The sequence below is a fragment of the Pagrus pagrus genome (genome assembly GCF_965226575.1).
Source record: "Pagrus pagrus genome assembly, chromosome: 8".
Taxonomy (NCBI): Eukaryota; Metazoa; Chordata; class Actinopteri; order Spariformes; family Sparidae; genus Pagrus; species Pagrus pagrus.
This window is the reverse complement of record NC_140192.1, coordinates 33,085,911-33,112,623: the sequence shown is the minus strand read 5'-3', so window position 1 is coordinate 33,112,623 and position 26,713 is coordinate 33,085,911. Positions and strand designations below refer to the sequence as shown.

Here is a 26,713-nt window from a genome sequence, read left to right as displayed (position 1 = left end):
GAGATGCACCGATACCGATACTGGCATCGGGTATCGGGCCGATACTGCGCTCATATACTTGTACTCGTACTCGCAAAAATTCACAGATACCACGCACCGATACCACATTATTGCATTAGGCCTTACATTGCATGAAACTGAAGACCGCGATCAGAGGGCAGTTTGTTAGTTGTGCGCACTGTTGTGTGGCCCACAGCCGGAGAGTTTTAAAACCAAGAAACAGCTGATCACAGCAATCAGTCCATCACTTCATCCGCGGATGTCAAGATGAGCAACTGGAAAGCCGCTGAGATCCGGGAGATGCTAGTGTCTCCTCGGTCTCTGTAGCTGACAGCTAGCGGACACAATCAAACAGCTAGTAGCTGCTGTCAGCTTGTTGTGTAGCGGCAAGGTACGAACGGTCGCTACTTTCAAATTAAAAGCCCCCCGCTAAGAACCCAGTTCTAAAATCCAATGGGGTGCAATATAAAGCTCTTATTTAGCTAACTGTTCTGGGTCCGTTCGAGGAGTTATCCCGAAAAGTTAGCTCTACAGATGCCATGGCTGCAGACGTCATTCCAGCGTCACTGTGCTGCACAGATTTCTACAAAGGAGACTGATGAGGACCATGGGATCAAAACCATGAAGGAAACCTTAGCTGCAGCATTGCAACGCTACTCAATCTCAGGTGTGTGTGTGTGTGTGTGTGTGTGTGTGTGTGTGTGTGTGTGTGTGTGTGTGTGTGTGTGTGTGTGTGTGTGTGTGTGTGTGTGTGTGTGTGTGTGTGTGTGTGTGTGTGTGTGTGTGTGTGTGTGTCAAATGTGAAGACACTGCCAATGTGGAGGCTTTTTGTTGACACAGGAAATGATGATTATTTGTATTTATTTTTATTAAATTTATTATCATTTGTTGTAACGAGCAGAGAAGAAAATAACTCATGTCTTCCAATTCAGTGCATCTGTAACCTTATAGTTATTTACCCCAAAACTCACCAAACTTGGAATATTTGTCACACCTGGCGAAAAATTTTATAATCTGTTGTCGTTGTGAAATTCCACCACTAGGTGGCGCTATAATGTAGGAATGTGCGTTTTGGCTAATAACTCCTATATACTTTGTCAGACATTCAAAAACCTCATATCCACGCGTTCACTGAATTGTGCTGAATCTGCTGATATAGGCCACGCCCACATCCGCCTACAGTTTTTTTTCGCTAATGTCGCAAACCTACTTTTTCGAACTCCTCCCACACAATTTCACCGATTTCAACCAAACTTTGAACACAGCATCTGTGGACCCTCCTGACAAAAAGTTATTAAAAGAATTTTGATATTCTAAACAATACTCAACTTATTAAAAAACAACTTGCAGTATTCGCTCCAAACAGGAAGTGTTGCATATCTCCACATCGGTTTATCGGATTTGCATGAAACTTGGTACACTCATTGCCAATGCCCTCCTGAGGATAGCTGACGAAGGTCATACCGATCTGACACTAGGTGGCGCTCTGGTGGCAGTTTCATTTTATATTTGGCACTGTGCCCACACCATAATACTTATGGATATGAAATTCATAGGGGTGGTATAGACTGGTGCCTGTAACTCACACACCAAAAATGACCAGTAGGTGGCGCTATTTTAAACACAAAACCGTTTTTGGCTAATAACTCCCACATAATATGGAGCACATTGTTAAACCTTATATCTATGTGTTTCCTGCATTCAGCTGAATTGTGTGATGTAGGCCACGCCAACTTTGGCCCCAAATTTCCATCGCAGAATCGCAAAAAATGAAAAACGTACTTTTTCGAACTCCTCCCAGGCAATTTCACCGATTTGCACCAGACTTTGCACACAGCATCTGTGGATGCTCACGACAAAAAGTTTTTAAAATAATTTTGATAGTCCAATAAACACCCAAAATACAGAATTACAATTTCCTGCACATTGTGGTCAAACAGACAATCTTGCGTATCTTGACGAAATACAGTCCGATTAGCACAAGACTTTAACTTATTGTGTTCCATGGCCCACTGACGGTTTGTGCAAAATTTGGTGCAAATCGGCCAATAGATGGCGCTTTTATTTCTAAATGATGAAAGAACAGCTTGACTGCCTTCACTTTTGATTCCTCAACAGAAGTTGTTGCATGAACAAGCCCCAACAGCAGCATGCACCGACAGTAGCATGCCCCGACAGCAGCATGCCTCGCCAGGAGCATGCCCCGACAGGAGCATACCCTGGGAGGGCCCGTTCACCGCTGCTTGCAGCTTTGAATTATTATTATTCTTTTTTTTCCACCCAAACGATTGCATATTTGGCGGCTTTAACATACCCCAAAACTTACCAAACTTGGTGTGCTGCTATCTGAATTCAAAATGATTGGGGGTGGGTGCGGCCAGGGGACTCCATAGCGCCACCTAACGTCATTTTTCCCCGCGAAAATTTCCTCGGAATGTCATGACATTCGCAGGACTCGTGGGACTCAAGGATTTAGCCAGGAATTATTTTTGTTGGAATTTTTGCCGCAACAGGAAGTCGGCCATCTTGAATGGCGTGTGGTGATTTTTAATTTTTCCGACGCATTTTTCGGGACTTTAGGATGTTCGCAGAGACACCAAATTTGGCCCTTAACTCCTTACCTATGAGTTCATTAATTCAATACCACAACTGCCCTCATGCGCAGCACAATAGCTCAGTAGCGCCCCCTAATGCCCCCCTTATGGCTTTTCCCATTCATTTTTTGTCATGTTTTCACCTCATACTTTATGTAACTTGTCCTACATATTTAACGCCACAGACTTCACACTCACTACATATCATCTTCAGACCTTGGTGATGACACCTTGTGCAAAGCTTTCCCCTCCGATATACCTGGTGGGCATGGCAGTGCAATGACCCCTTATGGCTGTTCCCATTCTGTAGGAACCCATTTCTAAGCCTCGTACTTTAACTAACTCGTCCTACAGATTTAACGGCACAGACTTCACATTCACTACACCTCATCCTCATGTCTTGATGATGATCTGTTGTGAAAAGCTTTCGCCTAAGTTATTCCTGGTGGGCGTGGCGGTGCGGTTAATTTTGATAAAGCCCCTTATGGCTTTTCCCATTCTGTACAAACCTAATATGTCTATACCTCGTGCTTTAACTAACTCGTCCTACAGATTTAACGGCACAGACTTCACATTCACTACACCTCATGCTCATGTCTTGATGATGATCTGTTGTGAAAGGCTTTCGCCTACGTTATTCCTGGTGGGCGTGGCGGTGCGGTTAATTTTGATAAAGCCCCTTATGGCTTTTCCCATTCTGTACAAACCTAATATGTCTATACCTCGTACTTTAACTAACTCGTCCTACAGATTTAAAACCACAGACTTCACATTCACTCAGTAGCATCCTTAGACCTTCAACAGCCTGCGTTGTGCTTGGTGGGCGTGGCGGTGCGGTCACTTTCAATCCTTCGCCATCACACAGGAACTCCTTATAACTTCAACATACAATTTCCCATCTTCACCAAATTAGTCACACATGTAGAAGGGCTGGCCATGAATATGGCTATGCGTCAATACTGTGATAAGTGGAAAAAATGGCTCTATAGTGCCCCCTGGGATATTTCTAACTTGAAGCCCCGCCTCCTACATGCACGTACATGAACGAAATTCGGTATCCATATGTATCATTACCAGACGCACAAAAAACCCTCTTGGACCCATACCCTCAGTCCAACGGGAAGTCTGCCATTTTGGTTAACAGTTCAGAACGTCGGCATCTTCTCCCATTTAAAACCCATTTCTATGCCTCGTAGCTTAACTAACTGGTCCTACAAATTTCACACCACAGACTTCATATTCACTCTGGATCATCTTCAGACCTTGAAGATGATGCATTGTCAAAAGCTTTCGCCTCTTTTACACCTGATGGGCGTGGCAGGGGGTGTTCAATTTTGATCCCTTGCCATAAGCAGGAAGTCCTTACAACTTCAACATACAATTGCTCATCTGCATGAAATTGCTCACACATATAGAGGGGCTCATCCTGAATATGTCTCTGCATCAATACTGTGTCATATCTATAGCGCCACCCACTGGACACAGGAAGTCACTGAATATTCCACTGTTGTGTTTTGTGTGACACGGATCCCATTTAGGTAGGACATTTCCAAACGCAAAGGGCGAGCACACATCTGGGCGCGCGGCCTCCGACGGCGCCACGGCTCAACGTACGTGGGAGGGGCGAGGGCCCGTTCATCACTGCTTGCAGTTTTAATTGATTCTGTATTTAAAGTTTACCAATTTGAACTTGTGAATAGATGAGATAAGAAATACTTTTACTATGTGGCCAAATAGTAAAGTATAAATAATGTATATTTGTCTATTATAAGTTGTCCATATTTATACCATCTCTGCTTGATTGGAACTGTTTAATGATGTTAATAATGAGACTGTGTAGATATTGTGTCCCTATCCCAAGACAATACAGCTAACAGGCAGGTTGTCTGCTGGACCTATGGCATCAGGAAGTTCTTCCCTCCTGTGTTGTGTGTCTAGAAGAAGCTTTATATGGCCTCATTTGGGGACAGTTGATAAAATGAATGTAATGTAATTTTATATATTCTTAAAATTATGAATTTCAGTTAGGACAATAAGGTGCATTCAATACAGACGTAAACTAACCCAACCACCAGAACATGACATTGGAACTTTTTTGAAACATTGATAAACCAAATGTACAGTATATGGTCAAAAGGGTAAAAATGACCAATTTAAAACTAGAAATTAGCATACTTTCAATCAAAGCTGTACAATCTTCTCTTATTTTAATGATAGAAAATGTTTTGATAATTTGGCTATACATCAAAATACACACAGACTATCTATTTTTTTTTCAAACTAAATACAATAAGCATACATAAAAAGGTGAAGGAAAACCTTTTATAACAACATGGCCACCTCGGCACAGAAAAAGTATTAACAAAGGTGAAAATCACAATTTTATAAATGTTATGTGAAAGGGTAGTTTGTCAGTTCTGTGAGCAAGCTAATACACAGGACCAGCTCGACAATGTTTAAGTTATGGGATTTGGTGGCTGTTCACCAAGACGATGTCACTAACACTACTGTCAGCTGACTGTCAATCGACAAACATTATATGTGTAGTTCATGGCACAATTCAAGGGATTCAGGGATCAAAAAATTATTTCTCTCAATTCACCACCATACAAAGTTTTTCAGAAACAAGGTCCCATGGGGCAAACTCGAAGAGGCATGGCTGCGGCCCTCTATGACTCCCCTTGACCTTACCATTAACAACATTAATTTTGATAAATTAATCACAACTCTTGTAACTAATAAGATAATTTTTTTTACAGCCCTAGGTAAAAGTAATACACAAAATTAGTTAGGGATATTGGGATATGTGTGCATATGGTTTGCCCAACAGTTTATTTGTTGCTTCAATAGTTTTACTCATGGAGAGTCATTTGTATCTCAGTTATGAAAAATGGTTTTGTTTGTTTGTGGAACCGCTTCAGCTCAGTTGTGAGACTAGAACTCAAATGAGGGTCAAACTCAAACCTCACACAAATATGGTAGAAGCTGTTATTGAGCAAAAATGTTTGTTTGGGGCTATAAAGGTACTGGATAATGAGTGAGTGTCCATTGTGGCCATTTGAAATGGTCATGGTCAACCGTCTTAAGCTGACTAAGCAGTAGCGCCAATTGGCTTTGGCCCATATCCAGACAGGGAGTAGGCAAATTGATTTTGCTAATGAACTCCAAGTGTCTCAGAAGGCGTTTTTACACTGGACAGCAAGCCGCCAATTTGGCTGTCCTTTTTGCGGCTAGGTCCGCGCATTTAGACAGAGCGCGGCATATTGAGGGTCTGTTTTGGTCCGCCAATATGATGCCTCGGAGGGTACACTTTTTGCCGCCTCCATTGTGCTATGTAAATCCAAGGCGTCAATGTGCCGGCAATTGCGTGACATGGGCGGAGGTGTCGAAGATGTGCACTGTTGTGCGCGCCACAGCCGGGAGTTTTTAAAGCAGGAAACAGCTGATCACTGCAGTCGGTTCATCACTTCATCCGCGGACGTCAAGATGAGCAACTGGAAAGCTGCTGAGATCCGGGAGATGCTAACCATCACACCTGAGAGAATCGTCAATAACCAGATCACGGGGACTGTGAAAGATGGCATTTTGTACGAAAAGGTCGCAGAGGAGCTTAGCCGACATGGCTTTCGCCGGGAGAAGAAGCACCCCCACTTTGTGCTTCACGTCATGTCATATGTTCACGCCTACCTTGTGCCGGCTTTTTTGAAAAGGAGGAATATTACGCCTCTGTTTCACAAAGACAAGGCGGCAAATTGCAGCCTTTACCTGGCCGCAAATGCGGCGCATTTTCTATCTAAAAGGGGCTAGAGTGTCATTAGCAGACTGGTCTCTCGACATCGGAACAATAGTCCAGTGCGTGAAAGGCATCGTAGTTGGCATCTGCCCCACCAGTCACAGACAGGGCAGATGACCAGTATCTGAGGACCTATATCTTACGCAACCGGGATGCCACTGCAACACAACTCCAGAGACGTCTTGAGAGTTGTCAGAGGAACCAATGTGTCTGATCATGCTTCACCACTATGGGCTGAACGGCAGACGACTGTTGAGTGTGACACCCTTAAATGCCAGGCACCATTGAGCACATCTGCAGTGGGCCAGGCAACATGTTGGTTGGACCAACTAGCAATGATCGTCAGTGACGTTCACTGATGAGAGCAGGATAACTGTGCATCAGAATGACGAGCTGCAACGAGTTTTGAGGTGTGGGGGTGAGCCCTATGCAACGGTCAACATGGTCCCAAATCACAGAGCTGGAGGAGGTGGTTAACAGTATGGGCTGGAATATCGATGGACAGAGAAACTGATCTGGTTTTTGTCAATGGGAACAGTCACGGGTCAGTCCTACCTGCAGGACATCATCCATCCCATCATCCCCCAGTGGCGCCAGTACACCCCAAACTTCATGTTCATGGCTGACAATACACCCCCACATAGTGCTTGTGTGGTCACCACGCATCTCCAGTAGGATGTGTGGTGTCCCTCACATGGAATGTCCGGCCATGTCACCCGACCTGAACCCCAAAGAGCACCTCTGGAATCAGGTGAAAAGTCGCGTCCATGCTCATGACCCACCACCATGTGAGCTCCAGGAAGTCAGAGTTGCTGTCATTGCAGAATGGAGGGCCATACAGAAAAACAATATTCAATGTCTAGTAAGGAATATGAGCCAAATATGTCCGGCTGTCATTGATGCATACGGTGGGAATACCCATTTTTGAAGTGTGGGGTATGTGTTGAGAGTTGGATCTGGATATACAATGAAAAGTGTTTTTTTGGGGGGTGGGTGGGGGACCAAAAATATTCAAAAAACACTGAGTGTTTTTAACGAGACCTCAGGACATCAACAGCGGTATTTGTGGCGACCAAAACAGATGGCTATTGTAACCAACAACACTGTTTTTTCCTAGAATTAACCAATTGTTTTTTGTTCTTAAACAAAACCAGAGCATAAGCATGGCTTTGTGGAAAAAAAAAATCTTAATTTGCTGCTTTATTTAGGAAATGTTTTCAATGCATATTATTATACCATTTTAAAATTATGTTTTCAATTATGTAGATTCTTGAGGGGGAAAATGTTCTGTTTTCCAGACAGCCTCTTGTTCAATCACCCATGCGGAAATTGCGCTGAACACTTTTTAATGTGAAGCAGCAGATGGAGGATGTTCCCTTTTGCATTAGCAGTAACTAAATACAGCTCCTTACAGTGATGTAAAGACGGCAAGCGGTAAACGGTGATCCTCTTACAATGTTTCCACTAGGATTGAGTTGTAGCTGCGAAGGTGTCACTGTACACAATTTCTTAACTCGTTTGAAAATTCAAACATGCAGGGGCCAAATCGGCTTTGGAGGGGACAATTGTATGACATTTCCTCAAGAGCAATTCCTGAAGGGGACACCAAATGTAGTGCTGAAAGAAAAATTTGTCACCCTGCCAGCTAAGAAATACTACATTGCCACTGCAAACAGTGCTATTTGTGTTTACAGAGAAATACTGGGCGGCAGATTATATTTTTCCCAGGATGGGAACATAGTATACACCTATGTGATTTGACAAATAAGCTATTGATGTGTGACCCCTATCACCCACTAGGTGACCAGTCACATCAACTGGGTGTAGCTAGCTAGTTGTCAGTTGTTCTAACAATTATTCATTCTTAACTCTCCTTTTTTCTAGAATTAACTTGCATCACAACAGTGTTGTATTATCAAATAGTGCTAATTTACTAAAATTTAACATTTTCAGTGGTAATATCTCTGAGGGAATCTGTCAACGGTCGTTGATTGACAGCTGTAGCATCACGGTGTCCCTCACGCACGGTAAGCCGACCTCCAGGAAGAAGAAAACAATCTGTTCATGTGGAGTATCTACTGATCTTTTATCAACATGGCTCAAACAGATGTTTATTTCACAAATCAGTGCTAACGTTTTCTCAACACATGACTGTGTTTGCTGTAATGTTGCTGTGCGACACTCACAAGAAGTTGCATGACAGTTTGTTTTTTTCCCCTCCTGCGAGAGTCCTCTTTGTGTGTGACAGCGCAAAATAATATAATGTTACTTTAAAGTTATCGGAATGCATCCTCTTTTCCACATGTATGCTTTTACTCGCAGGTGTGTAAATTGACTTGTAGCTATATGAGGCATCCATGGCGCAAAACAATGCACGCTAACTGTAAGATTAAACATAGCCCTCTCCACCAATTGGCTCCTCTCTTCCCCTCTCCTTCTCCTCCTCACCTCCCCTTTCCTCCTCCTCTCCTCTTGTGAAAAATATAAGAATTCAGCACTTGGCAGTCACATTTTAGCAGCGGAGGTGCACTGCTGCTAGATGCATATAGGGGAAACACTGTCTTATCCATGAGATGGCATTGTACCCAATTACATGCATTGTTATCCTGCAAGTCCCTTGTCAGTAGGTAAGATCTGAATCCAGCATGGGAATAGCAGTCTCCTCCACTACATAAACAAATCAATTAATTAAACCGGTATTTGTATATAGTCATTTTAAAAGTGTCATGCACCAAGTAGTGCCCAGCCCATATGGGCTTACAAGACACTGATAATAACAGCAAGATGGCAACATAATATATCATATGGTGCAGTTCTACACATTCTGAAAGAGAGCTTTTCAGGGCATACCAATCAAAGAAAATGCATTATGTTGGATATAGTGTTCTCAGTCATGCATTTTCTATAAATCTAGCTATTAAGACAAAGACATAGATCTCCTTAAAGCCAACTCAACAAGTGTATTCACTCTCCTGTAGTCTTGCTCTCACCAATACTGGTGTATAAATATGTTTGGCTGTTTCAGACCATGAATGGTATCAAAATGGGATCTGATTTTCTGAATTTGTCTGGGGGATTATATGTACATCCACAGACATACCATCATCAGTCTCTAAACAATTGATCCAAAAGACATTGAAACCTCGTTCAGGGACTAACTTGATAAGTACCTCCGCTTTTGTCTTTTCTAGCCCCCAAACCAGGATATAGCCAGGGGGTAACATCATACACCCAGAGCCAGCAGACTCGACAAGTGACTGTGATAAAGCCAGCTGCTCCCAGCCCAGCCTCATCCACTTTCTCCATCTACCCTGTGACCTCCACCGTCCAACCCGCTGCAGCATCTGTGGTCCCTTCATATTCCCAAAGCCCAACCTACAGCACAAATGCTGTCACCTACTCTGGTAAGCTTTGACACGGAATTAACTGCTGACTGTAATGGTGCAAAACATTGGTCTGAGAGAAAAACATTTTTGGTTCCTCACAATTGTATTTAGCCAAGTAAGTCGGTACATTATATTTCTGTACTGCATTTGCCCAACATCTGTCTGATAAATAAAACATAATTGCAGGATGCGTTACTGGAAAATAAAGAATAGTTAAGACGGAAACAAGAGAGAGAGACCTTAATTTAGAGGCATACTATGCAGGAGTTGTCGGTAAGCGTTTATTAAAACAATATTAGAAGTTGGCATTAACTCACCACCTCAATGAGGGAGACGGAGAGAGCAGCAGAGGTCGAGCAAGCTGCAGAGTAAATGAAGAGTGTGTGTGGCGATGTTATGTTAATTAGACAAATAAAACACAACGGCTACAGTCTAAAGGGGAAACAACCCCCCCCCCCCCAAAAAAAACAAAAAAACAATTCTGTAGGAAGCTGCCTCAATGCTGGATTTTGTTTCAAGTCAGTCGTGTAGGCCTACACTTCTGTGTGGCCATTTGCCAGCCCTGTGAAGTCTGTCTTTCTCATGAGGCTGTCATCAGTGTGCTGTGTGAAGGACAGGACAGCTCTCTCTGCCTGCATGCACACTTTCAGAGACCCTGGTCCCATGACAGTGCACTCCAAAGTCTGGTTAAACTATGCATACAGTGCGCTGCCACAAGTGCAATAAATATGTAAGTGCAGAAACACAAGAACTCTTTCCCAAGATCTAGTGAAGGTGCATCACTTACAGTTACAGCTGCCTCGATTTCCTCTCCCCAACTGATTGCCCTTCGGCTGCCAGCCAGTTGCCAGTCGGTTCCCAGCCGCTGGGGGTGTGTCTAGGTTCCACTATAAAACATGCCCATTCATTCAATTGCAGGGTGTCATCATGAGATGGTGTGTCCCTCACAAAAAACATATACGGTGAAGATGCCCTTTAAACCTAAACCATATTCTTCTTCCCCGTTACCTCTAAGTTGTGTTGAAATTCAATGGGAATATTAATTATCGATTATTAATAAAGTTATTAATGTTGATTAATGAAATGTATGTTATCACTATTCATTAATAATCACCGGAGCACCACCCTGGAATCAGGGATCAATAATCAATTGATATGCTTTTAGTCTCAATGCCTGAAATTTATCACAAATTGTTGATATTACAGGAATATCAATAATGAGGGAAATAGAAGGCGTAATTCCGAACACTGGACTTCTCAACCAGCTGTTATTACAATATCAAATTGTGCAAACCAATCACAGGAAAGTGTGTGTGTGGGTGGGGGTGGGGGTGGGGACAAGGGCAGTGAGGTCTTTGGGGGCGGCTGTAGCTCAGGAGGTACAGCGGGTCAAATCCCGGCTCCCCACAGCTACATGTCGAAGTATCCTTGAGCAAGATACTGAACCCCAAATTGCTCCTGATGAGCAGTTGGCCTTGCATGGCAGCCTCTGGCATCAGTGTATGAATGTGTGTGTGAATGGGTGAATGTGGCATGTATTGTAAAGCGCTTTGAGCTGTCCAAGAGCATTGGAAAAGCGCTATAGAAATGCAGACCATTTACCATTTGTAAAGACTACAAAAATGGCCGAACCGGACGTTGACTACAAATTGCGGACGTGACGTAGGGGAAGTCACATTCGTAGGACTACAAAATGGCCGGAATGTGATTTGGGGAACTCGCGTTCATAAAACTACCGAAATGGCCGGGACGTGATTTGGTGAACTCACGTTCATAAAACTACCGAAATGGCCGGGACGTGATTTGGTGAAACCACGCGCGGACACGAATTCAAAGGGGTGATATTGATTTTGCTGAATCATATACCTGGAATTCAAAAATGGCGGACCGACACGTCAGCCAAAGGTAGTCACTCTAATAAGAGCGCAGGATTTTGAAACGATGGCGATGGTTATGAAACTGTACCTTGGCTCAAGATGTTCAAGTAGGCGGCGGAATCCTTCGTTATCAACAACAGAGAGGGGCTGCGAATCCAAAACAATAAACTCCATAACCTTCTCTGTTATGTTGGTTGCTTTCACGCTGCCGGCTGGCAGTTTCTCCCGTCTTTGCAGTGCATCCACCAAAGTTAGCTGCGTCGTTGTACTCTCTGCCGGCTTCGCTCGGAGCTCCGCGTGCTCTTTAGCATGGTGCTTTTGGAGGTGCTTATTTAAGTTTGTGGTGTTAAATTTACTAATTTTATCACCACTCCTCGCAACTTTCGCGTTGCAGATATTGCATGATGCAGTCAGACTTGTTGTCGTATCAAGTTTGAAATGTTTCCAAATAGCAGACTTAGCTCGGTCCGGCGCTTGCTCCATGTTGCTCTGTGTTTGCTCATCACTAGCTGCTGTGCGTGCTGTGCGTGCTCTGCGTGATGACGTAACCGGCGTGACTAGATCGCTGTAACTGTATTGCTGTGTATGATATTGTAGCGTTCCAAAGTGTACAGGGCTTCTAAAGTCACTCTTTTCTGCTGACAAAAACTCACAAACATAATACTCTTTGGAGCTGAGCAACACTCTCTGACATCACACCCGCGCCCAATATTAATAAAAATGAAAGGACTGGATCGGAATGCTGGATCGGCCTCATTCATCAGATATCCGATCCAGCTAATTAGTCAATATCGGAGCCGATATCCGATCCCAGTATCGGATCGGTGCATCTCTAGACTAGATATCATCATTGCTTCACCAAAAAATGCTCTAATGTGCCTTCCACATTTGCGGAAATACAGAAAAAATGAGCAAATGTTTTTGTCTTTGTATTGTTTTGTGTAGGATTGCTTCTGACTCGTGTAATCAAAACTTTTCTTATAATTTCAAATCGCTTGAAAAGTCGAAAAGTCAAAATATATTCAAAAGTTTTCCAAAGTCCACAAGATGTTTTTACTTAACCAAATATTCAGCTTCAATCCATATTTGTTGGTGGCCTTTGTAAAATAACATTTGCACTGTGGCAAAAAAAGTTTGCTCTCGGATTTCTTCTCTTGATGGCGTGGTCTAACAGTAATCTAACAGCATGAGAAATTGCATTAATATAACTGCAATAACAAACAAGAAAACTGCTCTTACACTATAATAGATGGTCCCAGTACCACTGCTGTCAGCCGCTCAGACAAGTGCTGCACACGTAGCCTCCTCCTTCCTGTTAAATCATTAATGCCCTGGCCATATTACTCTCACTTTCATGCAGTACTGTTGAAAAACAAAAAGCTGAGGCATAATATTGATGACCCCATCATATGGTGGCCTAACAATGATTAGATATGCTCTGTGAGGGAATCACACTCTCTGACACGCGTCAAATACTGTATGCCCATGATACAGTAAGAACAACCAATTTCAGGTTGAAGTAATGCTTCAGCTTCCATCATCACTTCTCCGCCTGGTGGATGGATAAACCATTGAAACTGGTTTCCACATGTGGAAGGGGGCGTTACGATTCAGCCCCGCTTTCACTACGTCATTGCGGGGGATTTCATTCTAGTCACGGAACCTTTGAGGTCCCAGCACCGACCCGTCACAGACGAAAGTTTTAGAAAAGCTTCATCTGTAGACTCACGTACAGGTGGAAAATGCAGACTGCGAAGCTCGGAGTTCATGTCTCGTTTCCTCATCCATGTCAGGTGTGTTACGGAATTAATTATACAAACATGGGTTAATGATTAAGAGTTACCATTAGTCCACTGATTGTTTAGCTAAATATAGGTGCGTTCATACATTTTGTCAGAAATGGTTTTTGAGAAATTCAGTTATACTTTCAGAGAGCTCAGAGCATCCTATGTATGGAGGATATTTTTGGTCATAGTTAAAATTCAAAGTCCAAATAGAAATTAAAAATAAATATACAATTTAAGAAGATTATAACTACACAATTAGGAATTGGATCATAAATAAACCTTTGAAAAAACTAAATCTAAAAAACAAATTTAAAATGATATTCTGAAGTAAAATTTAAAATACAAAAGCTGGATTTATAGTTTTAACTGAAAGCAGTTGTATAGATGAAATGGTGAAGGAAATAAGACATGGCAAACATGAAATGGAGAATAGTTGAGCTTAAATGGAAATTTGGTAATTAAATCGGAGGGGAAATAACCTGTACCTCTCAGCAATACATATTATTAAGACAACTGCCTAAAAAAAAAAAAGACTAAATTAAAGCTGCAAGCAGCGATGAACAGGCCCTCGCCCCTCCACGTACGTCGGGCCATGGCGCTGTTGGAGGCTGTGCGCCCAGATGTGTGCTCGCCCGTTGGCTGTGGAAATTTCCTACCTGAATGGCATACGTGTCACACAAAACACAACAGTGACGTCTTCAGTGACTTCCTGTGTTCAGTGGGTGGTGCTATAGATATGACACAGTATTGATGCCGAGACGTATTCAGGGTGAGCAATTTGATGCAGATAGGCAATTGTATGTTGAAGTTATAAGGACTTCCTGCGTGATGGCGAAGGATCGAAAATGACCGCACGGCCACGCCCACCAGGCACAACGCAGGCTGTTGAAGGTCTAAGGATGCTACTGAGTGAATGTGAACTCTGAAGTGTAGGAAAAGATGTGAAACTACAAGCCATAGAAGTTGGGTCCGTTTAGTTCTTTGAAATTGACCTCAGTACCACGCCCACCAGGAATAACGTAGGCAAAAGCTTTTCACAAAATATCATCATCAAGGTATGAGAATGATGCGTAGTGACTGGGAAGTCTGTGGCGTTAAATCTGTAGGACAAGTTAAATAAAGTACGAGGCATAGAAATGGGTGAAAATGGCAGGGAAATCTCAACTTTGAACAAAAATGGCAGACTTCCCGTTGGACTGAGGTTATGGGTCCAAGAGGCTTTTTTGTGCGTTTGGTCATGATACTTATGCGTACCAAATTTCATTAGTGTATGTGCATGTAGGAGGCGGGGCTTCAAGTTTGACAAAATGGCCGCTGTGAACCAAAATGGCCGACTTCCTGTTGGACTGAGGGTTTCGGTGCCTAGGAATATTTTGTGCGTCTGGTCATGATACATATGTATACCGAATTGCGTTCATGTATGTGCATGTAGGAGGCGGGACTTCAAGTTTGAAATATTCCAAGGGGCGCTATGGAGCCATCTTTTCACTTAACACAGTATTGATGCATAGACGTATTCAGGGCCAGTCCCTCTACATGTGTGACCAATTTGGTGAAGATGGGAAATTGTATGTTGAACTTCCTGCGTGATGGCGAAGGATAGAAATTGACCGCACTGCTACGCCCACCAGGAATAACGTAGGCAAAAGCTAAACACAACATACCATCTTCAAAGTATGAGGATGAGACTTAGTGACTGTGAAGTCTGTGGCGTTAAATCTGTAGGACAAGATAATTAATGTACGAGCCATAGAAATGGGTGGAAATGGCAGTGAAATCTCAACTTTGAACCAAAATGGCGGACTTCCCGTTAGACTGAGGGTATGAGTCCAAGAGGCTTTTTTGTGCGTCTGGCCATGATGCATAAGGGTCCGGACTTTCGTTCATGTACGTGCATGTAGGAGGCAGGGCTTAAAGTTTGAAATATTCCAGGGGGCGCTTTGGAGCCATTTTTTCACTTAACACAGTATTGATGCATAGACCTATTCAGGGACAACCCCTCTACATGTGTGACCAATTTGGTGTAGATGGGCCATTGTATGCTGAAGTTATAAGGACTTTCTGCGCGATGGCGAAGGATCGAAATTGACCGCACCGCCACGCCCCCCAAGCACAACGCAGGCTGTTGAAGGTCTAAGGATGCTACTGAGTGAATGTGAAGTCTGTGGTGTTAAATCTGTAGGACGAGTTAGTTAAAGTACGAGGCATAGACATATTGGGTCCGTACAGATTGGGAAAAGCCATAAGGGGGGTCATCGAAATTAACCGCACCGCCACGCCCACCAGGTATATCGGAGGCGAAAGCCTTTGACAAGGTGTCATCATCCAGGTCTGAAGATGATATTTAGTAAGTGTGAAGTCTGTGGTGTTAAATCTGTAGGACAAGTTAAATAAAATGCAAGGTATAGAAATGAAAAAAATGAATGGGAAAAGCCATAAGGGGGGTGTTAGGTGGCGCTACTGAGCTTTCATGCTGTGCATGAGGGCAGTTGTGGTATTGAATTAACATACTCATGGGTAAGAAGCTACAGGCCAAATTTGGTGAGTCTGCGAATATAATATAATAATATAATAAGTCCCGAAGACGGCGTCGGAAAAATGAAAATCGCTGCACGCCATTGAAGATAGCCGACTTCCTGTTGTGGCTAAAAATCTGAAAAAAATTAAACAAATCAAAAAACAAAGGCTATGCGATTGACTATTAAAGAAAGACATTGGACTAGGTATGAATAATTTTGAACATGGCATATTTTGGGAATCCATGAATAAAATATCCCTGAAATGAAGAATTTCTTGAATTGTGTATTGTTGTCATTCTTTCACTTGTTGGCCACATATAACTCATAAACAAACTTGAAGAGAGGAAAAAAAAAGTGTGTGTATATATATATATATATATATATATATATATATATATATACTTTTTTTTTTTTGTGAATGTAATAACTACTCAACACATTCCTAAATTACCGCACACTCAAAGTAATATTCTGCCAAGTTTCTTTGCACGAGCATTTCACATCGTAAACTCTACCACTGACTCCCCCAGTAACAAATAGGCCACATTTTCAAATCTTGACTAGACACGGTCCAGCCATATACTACGTTTTGACCTAGTCTTGTCTACAAAACCTTTTCAAAGGTGAGAGATGGCGACTTAGAAAGAGAGCTCTCGACGAGAATTAATTAAAACTGCCCCAAAGTGAACTAATTAACCAACAAAGTACACGATAACAAGGGAGAAGGGGCATAAATGACGTCCAAAAAGAACAGGAGAGTTAAAAAGCCAAATATCGAACAAGTTGAAGCTGCGAGATGCAGCTAACAGAAGAAGCTAACGTTAGCCCTCTCGGGGCTAGCCGGGGCGCCTCACCTGCTCCTAGCCATGACGGTGCTGAGACAGAGAACGAGGGCGAACCGGCAAGCTTGATGTTGATACTGGAAGAACTAAGAGGTGTTGGGAAAGAGGTGAAAGAATTTCGGAAAGACACGAAAATACAACTACAAGACATCAGAGGAGAGCTGGACAAAACCAACGCGAGGCTCAATGAAGTGGAAACCAGGGTCGCTGGGCATGAAGATAAGCTCCAAAATACAGATGAGATATTATCCGAGATGATAACAGCACAGGACCCACAGGAAAAGCTTCAATCAAAACTGACATCGTTGGAGGCCTACTCGAGGAGGGAGACGCTCAGACTATACGGGGTCCCGGAGGGAGCGGAATCGGGTTCACAAACTATGGCCCAGTTTGTGGAGAAGCTGCTTCGGGAGAATCTCAACATCCCCTCATCAACAGAACTACAGATCCAGAGGGCGCATAGAGCGTTATCATCTCCCCCACCAGACGGCTCCCAGCCCAGATCGATCTTGGTAAAATTCCTGTGCTTCACCGTGAAAGAAGAAGTGCTCAGGCTGGCATGGCAGAAGAAGGGTTTTATGTGGAACAACAACAAGATAAACCTCGACCACGACTATCCTCCGGAGATCATGGCCTTGAGGAAGGAGTATGCAGAGGCGCGGAGGGCCCTGAAAGATAAGAATCTGCGGTTGCGGACCCTCTATCCAGCCCGCCTGAAGGTATTTTACGAAGAAGGAGCGAAAACCTACAACACCGTGGAGGAAGCGACAGCGGATCTGGCGAGCCGAGGGCTCCGGTGAAAGTGATTAAACCACCGGCAACTCTGAGAGCAACTACAGAGATGGTCGTCGTGGCGGGAGGCTGGGGGTCGGCGCCCGCGGCAGAACCGAGGAGCTGCAGGATTCAAGGAGAGGCTGCAAGTATACAGACGGGAAGAGAACTAATATAATGTTAACTATATGATATGGACGACATGGTGAAACGTAATTATTGTCGCGTTAAAATGGATGGGGGTGCTCTTTACTGAGGGCGCCATCACAGTGGAAGGCCCCCTTACTCAGAGAGTTAATAGGGGTATTCCTTCAAGGACTAAGGGAAGCAGTGGAAGTGATTCACTGCTGGAAGTGTGGTCAGGAGCATTCATGCTTCAGTTATACACCAAATATTTCTGTTTATTCCTTACTTGTTTCATATGTTGTTTGTTAAGGGTGGTTTGCCTGCTGCTGTTGGAGATATGCTGTGAGGTCAGTTAATACAACTACATGCAAAATGAGCCAGTGAAAATTATTTCTTTTAATGTAAATGGGGTCTTGAATGTGATTAAGATGAGTAAGATACTGTCTAAACTAAAGAAAGAAGAAGGCCAGATTGCCTTACTTCAGGAGACACACATGAACCAAGCGGATCACTTGAGGTTGAAAAGAAAGGGTTTTAAATATGTATTTTCCTCATCTGTCAAATCTAAACACAAGAGGGGTGTGGCTACACTTATCTCTAGTGCGATTAATTATGAACATATTTCAGAAATCAGTGATGATGAAGGCAGATTTGGCTGGGTTACGGGAAGGATAGAGGGGTCTGAAATCACAATATTAAATGTGTATGCCCCACCCGGGAGTTATTGGGTATTGGTATTGGGTGATATGAGTATTTTTGATTTAATGGTTGACTCTCAGGGCACGGTTATCTGTGGGGGGGACTTTAATTTTAGGCTCGATCCCAGACTGGACTCCTCCAATCCGACCAATCAGATTAACCCGCTCATAAGAAAAGTTAATCCTTATATAGTAGAAATGGGGATAATAGATGTATGGAGAGAGCTAAACCCATCTATCAGAGACTACACACATTATTCAGGCTCATTCAAAGTTTATGCTAGGCTGGATTACTTTTTTTTTATGTTTAATGTGAATAGATTTAAGATTAGAGAATGTGACATATTAACGAGGGACTTATCTGATCATAGTCCTATCTCTATATCTCTGCAGGTGGCTAGGAAAAAACGAAACACTCTGTGGAAACTTAATTCACATTTACTCAATGACCATGCCATAGTATCTAAAATAAAGGAAGACATAAAAGAATTTCTAGAAATTAATGACACAGGGGGGGTATCGCCAACTATTCTATGGGATACGCTTAAAGCGGTAATGAGAGGGAAACTAATCTCTATTACTTCTCACCTAAAGAGAACCAAAGGGCAAAAACTAACAGATCTACAGTCAAATTTAAAGCTGAAACAACAGGCAGATCAAAATAACCCAGAGCCCACTGTAAAGCAGGAAATCAGGAAAATACAGGGTGAAATCAATGATATTTACACGCAGGAGGCCCAGAAGAACTTAACTTTCCTGAGGCAGAAATATTATGAGATGGGAGGGAAATCAGCAAAATACCTGGCGTACGAACTACGTAAACAACAAGAGGAAAGTACAATATACAAAATTAAGAACCCTAAAACTAATATACTGGAAACTAAATTAGAAAGGATTCAGGAGTGCTTTGAGATCTTCTTCAGGGATCTATATTCACAACCTTGCGCCTCTGAGGAGGATTGCATTGATGCCTTTCTTGGCTCTCTAGACTTATCATCACTCTCAGACTTTCAAAATGAGAATTTAATTAAACCAATCTCAGTGGAGGAAATTAATGCAGCTATCACCAGACTAAAATCAGGAAAGGCAGTTGGGCCGGACGGGTACAATTCTCAGTGGTATCGCAGCCTAAGGACAGAACTAGCTCCACTATTACTAACGACATTTAATTACATCCTACAGGAGGGAGAAATCCCACCCTCTTGGAGGGAGGCAACAATCTCAGTTATCCCGAAAGAGGGGAAAGATAGATGAGAATGTGGGAATTATCGACCGATCAGTGTACTCAACTTAGATTATAAATTGTTTACCTCTATTTTTGCCCGTAGACTGGAGAAGCTGTTGCCTGACCTTATTAATTTAGACCAGACTGGTTTTATTCACCATAGACAAACAACTGATAACATCAGAAGAATACTACACATCTTAAGTCAAATACAAAAGGACAAAACTTAATCAATTATAGGGAGCCTAGATGCTGAGAAAGCTTTCGACTCTGTCAGATGGGCTTTCCTGTACAAGGTGCTGGGGAAGTTTGGTTTTCAGGATAAGTTTATCAGAGTAATTCAGGCGCTATATGATAGACCCTCAGCCCGTATCAAGGTCAATGGTGATCTATCTGAGGCCTTTATTCTAAAACGTGGGTGCAGACAGGGTTGCGCAATCTCACCACTCCTATTTGATTTATTTATAGAGACACTAGGTCAACTAATAAGACAAAATCAAAAAATTAAGGGTGTTGCACTGTCAGGAGTTGAACATAAGGTAGCAATGTTTGCTGATGATGTGCTGGTCTGCCTGGGGGAGCCGGAGGGGTCGTTCAATGAATTGATGTCTACTTTGATTGATTTTGGGAAGTTATCTGGCTACAAAGTTAACATTTCAAAAACTCAGGTGATGACACTTAATTATGTAGCTCCTGTGACTTTACGCAAGAAATTTAAGGTAAATTGGGAAAATGAAAATATTAAATATTTGGGGATACGTCTGACTGGGGATCTCTCGGGGCTCTTCCGGGCAAACTATGAGCCAATATCATCGAGTATAAAAGCTGATTTACACAGATGGAATCTGATTCCCTTCTTGAGCCTTAGTTCTAGGATAAGTGCAGTTAAGATGAATATGCTCCCCCGACTACTTTACCTTTTTAGAAACTTGCCGATAGAGGTGAGTGAAAATCAATTCAGGGAATGGGACAAATGGATTTCCAGATTTATTTGGCAGGGCCGGAAACCAAGGATTAAATATGCCACCCTTCAACTCGCCAAGGAAAGTGGAGGCTTGGGCCTCCCTTGTTTAAGGAATTACTATTATGCTGCACAGATAGCCCCCCTTTTATACTGGTGTAATGAAACATATACAGCTAGATGGAAGGACCTCGAGTCCAGTCTGTCAAATCAATTCCCCATTCAAGCTGTTATAGCGGATAAAGGTCTAATGTCTCATTTGCAAAAGTTGGGGAACCCTTGGTTGACCCACACACTCCAAGTCTGGCAGAAGGTAATTAATATTTGTGAGATACATAGAATGTTGAGAATTTTCAGATGGTTTGCCTATGACTCAGATTTTGTTCCCAACAGGCATGACTCTAGTTTTAAATCATGGACACTGTATGGTCTCACAACACTCCTCTCACTTACTCAAAGAAACACTGTGCACAGCTTTGAGACCTTGCGGGATAATCATGGCTTGGCTCGAAACGAATTTCATAGATACTTGCAATTACGATCATATATTGCTCATGAATGTAAATTGACTGACCTCACAGAAGTTGAATCAGAATTTTTCCACATTCTGAAAAATGCCATGACCATGACCCCCTCTAACTCCATTTCAAGACTGTACACAGCTCTTTCCCATGCCAATGCTAATAACACTTTATACATCAGGGAATCAGGGATTAAGATTTCTGAGGAGGAGTGGGGCAATATCTGGTCCTTCCAGTGGACAACATCCAGCTCCATGAGCTGGAGAGAGCATTGCTGGAAGAATATTATTAGATATTTCAAGACACCATATCAGGAGAGGTATAAAGGTGCACATATGCCATGCTGGAGACAATGTGGTTCGACTGTGGCTAACCATTATCATATCTTCTGGGAGTGTCCCAAGTTAAATGATTTCTGGAGGGGTATCCAGGTTTCCTTGAGTTCTGTTTTTAACACCCAAATACCTCTGGCTTTTGATGTTCTATACCTGGGTCTTGTCTCTTTCTTGAAACGCAGGTGCGAGATAAAGCTGCTGCAATTACTTTTGGTGGCAATTAAGAAAACAATTACAAGGAGATGGTTAAGTCCAATACAGCCTACCCTGGAGGATTGGATTGGAATTACCCTAGAGATATTTAGGATGGAAAAATTGACCTTTCAATTAAAAATCCAAAAGGACAAATTTTACCAAATCTGGAACAACTGGATCTCATTCATAACCCCCACGAGAGCGGATTTTATTTGATCTCACTGGTAATATTATTTTATAGATTACTTATTTAATTTCTGACTAGGTATTGTTGATTATCTCTATGACAACGACCACCCTGGTTCCTGTACATAGTTCCATGTAAACTGTTCTATCTACAAGTAAGTTGTACCAGAGTTCTTTCAAAGTGAGCATGTAAATCTCACCTGGCTTTGTGTACCTCGGGCAAATTGTCAATAATGTCTTTAAGAGGATGGCGTGTATCCACTGGTGTTATTCCATTGCAGTTGCTGTGAAATTTGTAGTTTGAAATTTTTGTAGTCTAATTTTGTAGGTTGTTCCACGACCCATGATTGTGCCTTTTTTGGACTCGCATGCCTGGAGGGCTGGTGATGCGTTTTTTCTGGGCTCAAAACAAACAAAACCGGAGGGACGCTTGTTTTCACTCTTGCCGATGTTGTTATGCTGTGTATTTTTGTCCACTCCAAATAAAGATATAATTAAAAAAAAAAAAAAACCTTTTCAAATGGCTATGCGATAGAAGCGCAGTGAGTAGGTTATGAGTAAGCCTTGCATTATACTTTTCCAGGAACCTCCTACTCTGGCTATGAGGCAGCAGTTTACTCAGCTGCCTCCAGCTACTACCAGCAGCAGCAGCAGCAGCAGCAACAACAGAAGCAGGCAGTGGCAGCTGTAGCAGCGACAGCAGCATGGACCGGAAACACTTTCACCAAGAAACCCCCCTTTCAGAGTAAGCAGCTTCGACCCAAGCAGCCGCCCAAACCCCCTCAGATCCACTATTGTGATGTCTGTAAGATCAGCTGTGCTGGCCCGCAGGTGAGTTCAATATATCAGATATGGGTTAATCATACCTTTTATTTTGCTCAGCATAGTTGAGAAGAGAAAGCCTTGGATAAATATATACTGATTTTTTTTTTTAGATGTGTAGTCTAATGATTTAGTCACTCTATATGACTTTTAGTGTCCCAAACAAATGCTTGTCATCCAGTGTTTCTAATGGCTCTGTCTTCCGCTAAACATTGAATGCATAAGACTTACAAGGAGCATCTTGAAGGCCAGAAGCATAAGAAGAAGGAGGCAGCGCTGAAGGTTTCCCAGAGCAACAGCAGCAGTGGAAGTGGTGGAGGGGTATTGGCCCGCAATGCTCAGAACCAGCTCCGCTGTGAACTTTGCGACGTTTCCTGCACTGGCGCTGATGCCTATGCTGCCCATATCCGTGGAGCCAAGCACCAGAAGGTATGGATAAGAGTAGGACATAACATTATATACCCTCAGTTGGTGGCTAAATATAATTTTAACCCTTGTAATGGTAGCAAGACAAAATGGCCCTTGATTTTCTATTCTATTAACTGATATCCCAAATTGAGAGTTTAAGTTTTTAATCATTTTCATAATTTGATGTAATTGTTGCCAAAATGTTTTAGTGGTATAGTTTCCATCCATCCATGCACCATCAATGCACTCTTTTTCCTGTAACGTCATGAAGACAGGATCCTGACTAGTGCTAAGACCTACGTCTACCAAACAAACAATTGGAATGCAGCATTAGTTTAAATGATTACTGCTATAGCAGATGGATGATGCATGCACACTGATGTTTTGTTCTTGACTTGTGTTGTAGCCTACGATTCAGTAGTTTTTATCATTTTACAATGTACAAACTAGATGTCTTGCCCAAGTTGATTAGATCCATGTCGTACAATAAACTTTTGAGATTGCTGAAGTCTCAGTCTGTAGGCGTCTTTAAATAGAAACGTCAGACCTGCTGAAAATATTCTTTCTCTCCTCTGAATTCTCTTCTCCAGGTTGTGAAGCTTCATACCAAACTTGGTAAGCCCATTCCCTCTACTGAGCCCAGCATGGTCACTCAGACATTATCCTCCACCACAGCTGCCCCAAGCAAGACCACCACAGCTAACCTGAGCAGTTCCAGCGCCACCAGTTCTCTGTGTATGGCTGCCTCGTCCACCTCCCCTGCCAACAGCTCCAGCCCCCCCTACCTGAAACCTGTCAACATAGTCAGCAGTGGTGTGACAGGTGTGAAGAACCCATTGGCCAACAGCCTCTCTGCTGCCAACTCTGTGTCAGCTGGGAAGAAAGTCAACGCCCCCAAAATCAATTTTGTTGGTTAGTAAGAATATGTTGTGGGTGCAGCGTCTAGCTTCTTGTGAGGTTGGACCTACTTTCTTACTCAATCTTTTTCATGAAATTTCAAGTTTTGCAAAGGTAAAAATCCCTTATTAGAAGGTAATTATGTAAAATGTTGAAAGATGATTCCATTTCTCTGTAAATCAGCCTTTTGATCGTGTGACTGTTTAAGTGTGTCAGACAATATAAGGTGTACAGAATTTTTTGTTCTCACTTTGTCTTAACATGTAAGTAGTGTTGTCAAAAATATCTAAATATCAATACTGAATATTTGCAGGGGGAAATAAATTACAGACCACAGTGAAGATGGACGAGGCCAGAGCAGACACCAAAGTGGAGACTTCCAAACCTACAATGCCCTCTTCAGGTATTCAAGACCCCAAGACTGACATTTCCGACTCTCTGTCCACATCAGCCCTGGCTGCACTGCAGAGTGACGTCCAGCCTGTCGGGCATGACTACGTCGAGGAAGTGAGTTTTGACATACCTGTGTATGGGCTGGTGCCAAGCTACACTTACTTGGCAGAAATACCTTTTTTAAATCTTGAGTCTAATAATTGGAACTCTTTGGTAGGTCCGAAACGATGAAGGAAAAGTCATCCGCTTCCATTGCAAGCTATGTGAATGTAGTTTCAATGATCCAAATGCAAAGGAAATGCATCTGAAAGGTCGGAGGCATCGCCTGCAATACAAGGTCTGTAGCTGACATGTCTTGCACCACTCCACAGAATTTATACACGTTAGTGTGTTTATCAGGTGTCTCAGAGAAGGCAATTAAGTTCTGACAGTGATGCATATTTGCTCTTAAAGCCCACATTTGAGTAGTGAATATTCTTTTTTAAGTCATAGATCAGGGATCTCAAATTCAAATGAGCTTGGGGACACTGCTGGTTTTGTCATCTCGTAAGGGGCCACTTCAGTGTTTATAAGAAAGCGGAATATTTAAGATAATTTAGTTTTTTTATTTCTATTATTAACATAATAATACAAAATGCAAACAGCAGTTTGTATGCATTTTTATATAAGTTTGTAACAGTTGCAAATTTTGTTTTCCCTACTTTTAAATTAAATATTAAAACCCTGCACTGAACTAACAAATTAAATACATTTTTACTTTATATCTTGTCGGACACCTGGCAGCACTTCTACTCATATTTTCTTCATATTTAACTAAACTTTTTTGGAAATAATTTTTTAACAGTGCAGATCTTTTTTGCTAATAAAGAACTTATTTAAATGGGGGCCAGCAGGTTGAGAACCCTGTCAGACAGTTTTCATATTTCCATATTCTCTATTACACCTGTAATTTTTGTTTTTTTTTTGTAGAAAAAGGTGAACCCAGATCTGCAGGTGGAGGTGAAACCCAGCATCCGAGCCAGAAAGATACAGGAAGAGAAGATGAGGAAGCAGATGCAGAAAGAGGAGTACTGGAGAAGAAGAGAGGAGGAGGAGCGCTGGAGAATGGAAATGAGGTCTGTTATGGTGTTTTCTTATCAATGGTCCTTAAAGGTATAGTTGGTAATCCTGTTCAGAAACACTTTTTGTTATACTGGGTGAAATGGTCTTTCCACCCTGAAAGTAGTCCATACATTTTGGCTGTTTTCGAAACCGCATACTACCGTACTGCCTACTACATACTGTGTTAGTATATACTGTATACTGCATACTGAATGTGGGATTCAGCATGCTACTTCAGCAGACCGACGCCGTTCACACCGCAGTATGCAGTATGCAAGTTTCCCAGAATGCATTTTGTGGCGAACGGCAGCGGTAGTTGTAAAACAGGCGCAAAGCTGTTTTATTTTCCACTGTAGCGCTGTTAATATTGTTAAAATAATTCTGCGTTCATTTAGAACTGGAGGAAGGAGATCGGACTCGGCTCATAGTTCAAACAAGGGTTTTAATCTTGTACAAGAGGAGCATTCACAGAGCAACACGCAGATCAGTTACAAAGTGAAGACTCGCTGTCTAAAGAGGAAATCAGGGTATTTATCTCTCTCTCTCTCACTCTGGGTGTGTCATCACTGTAACAGATGCTTATTCAAGCCCATTTACAGAGAGGAGAATGTTTATCTTTAGTATCTGTCGGTTCCTTACTTAGGTCATAAGGTAAGTTTCAAGGCAAGGCCATAGAAGAGATCACAAGTCACAGTTCACAGTCTCTCTAAAAAGGGCTGTGTAACATCAATTCACATTCTTCTACATATAGCACAAAATTCTCATAACAAATATGTCACTTTATTAAGTTTTAATATTTGTTCATGCGAGAAAGTAACCATTTAGATCCCCAATGTGCGGTTAGTTTACCCAAATGGCGGCTGTTTAGTAATTTGCCTCGATGTTTTCGGAGAAGCGAAGCTCCACCTGAGGGACTGAGGAGCGGCTCGTCTCAGAGGCAGCAGCCCCGCCTCCAGAGGTGTTCCGCTGGCCAACATGCGTCGTTGTCCCGGGGGAGACAGCAGGCCAGTTATCTTAACCGCTGCTCTTTGAAGATTAAACGCTAGAGGGAAGCTTCATGTTTGTAGTGGACAGTATACAGTATAGCGATGTCTCGGGAGCTCTGTATGTACTGAAATCACCAAATATTAATAAAAAAAAGTTTTAATTAACAGAGTACTTTTTTTCATTTCACATGTACAACAGCCTGGATCTCTATTGTACCTATAGCTTTTGTCACAATAGTCAAGTAGCCTATGCACTGTACTTATGTTATGTGAACAAACATAAATGCTGT

At 42.4% G+C, this 26,713-nt stretch overlaps 1 protein-coding gene across 2 annotated transcripts in view; it reads left to right on the top strand.

The window, feature by feature from the left end:
- The window catches only part of zfr (zinc finger RNA binding protein), a 60,460-nt gene that overhangs the window by 17,276 nt on the left and 16,471 nt on the right, over positions 1-26,713 (top strand). For both annotated transcript variants that reach the window (XM_084360964.1, XM_084360965.1), the window contains exons 5-11: positions 9,579-9,791; positions 22,400-22,647; positions 22,864-23,067; positions 23,637-23,958; positions 24,257-24,450; positions 24,554-24,673; positions 25,306-25,451. In XM_084360964.1, the coding sequence (XP_084217090.1) occupies positions 9,579-9,791; positions 22,400-22,647; positions 22,864-23,067; positions 23,637-23,958; positions 24,257-24,450; positions 24,554-24,673; positions 25,306-25,451 (1,447 nt within the window). The remainder of the gene's footprint in view (positions 1-9,578; positions 9,792-22,399; positions 22,648-22,863; positions 23,068-23,636; positions 23,959-24,256; positions 24,451-24,553; positions 24,674-25,305; positions 25,452-26,713) is intronic.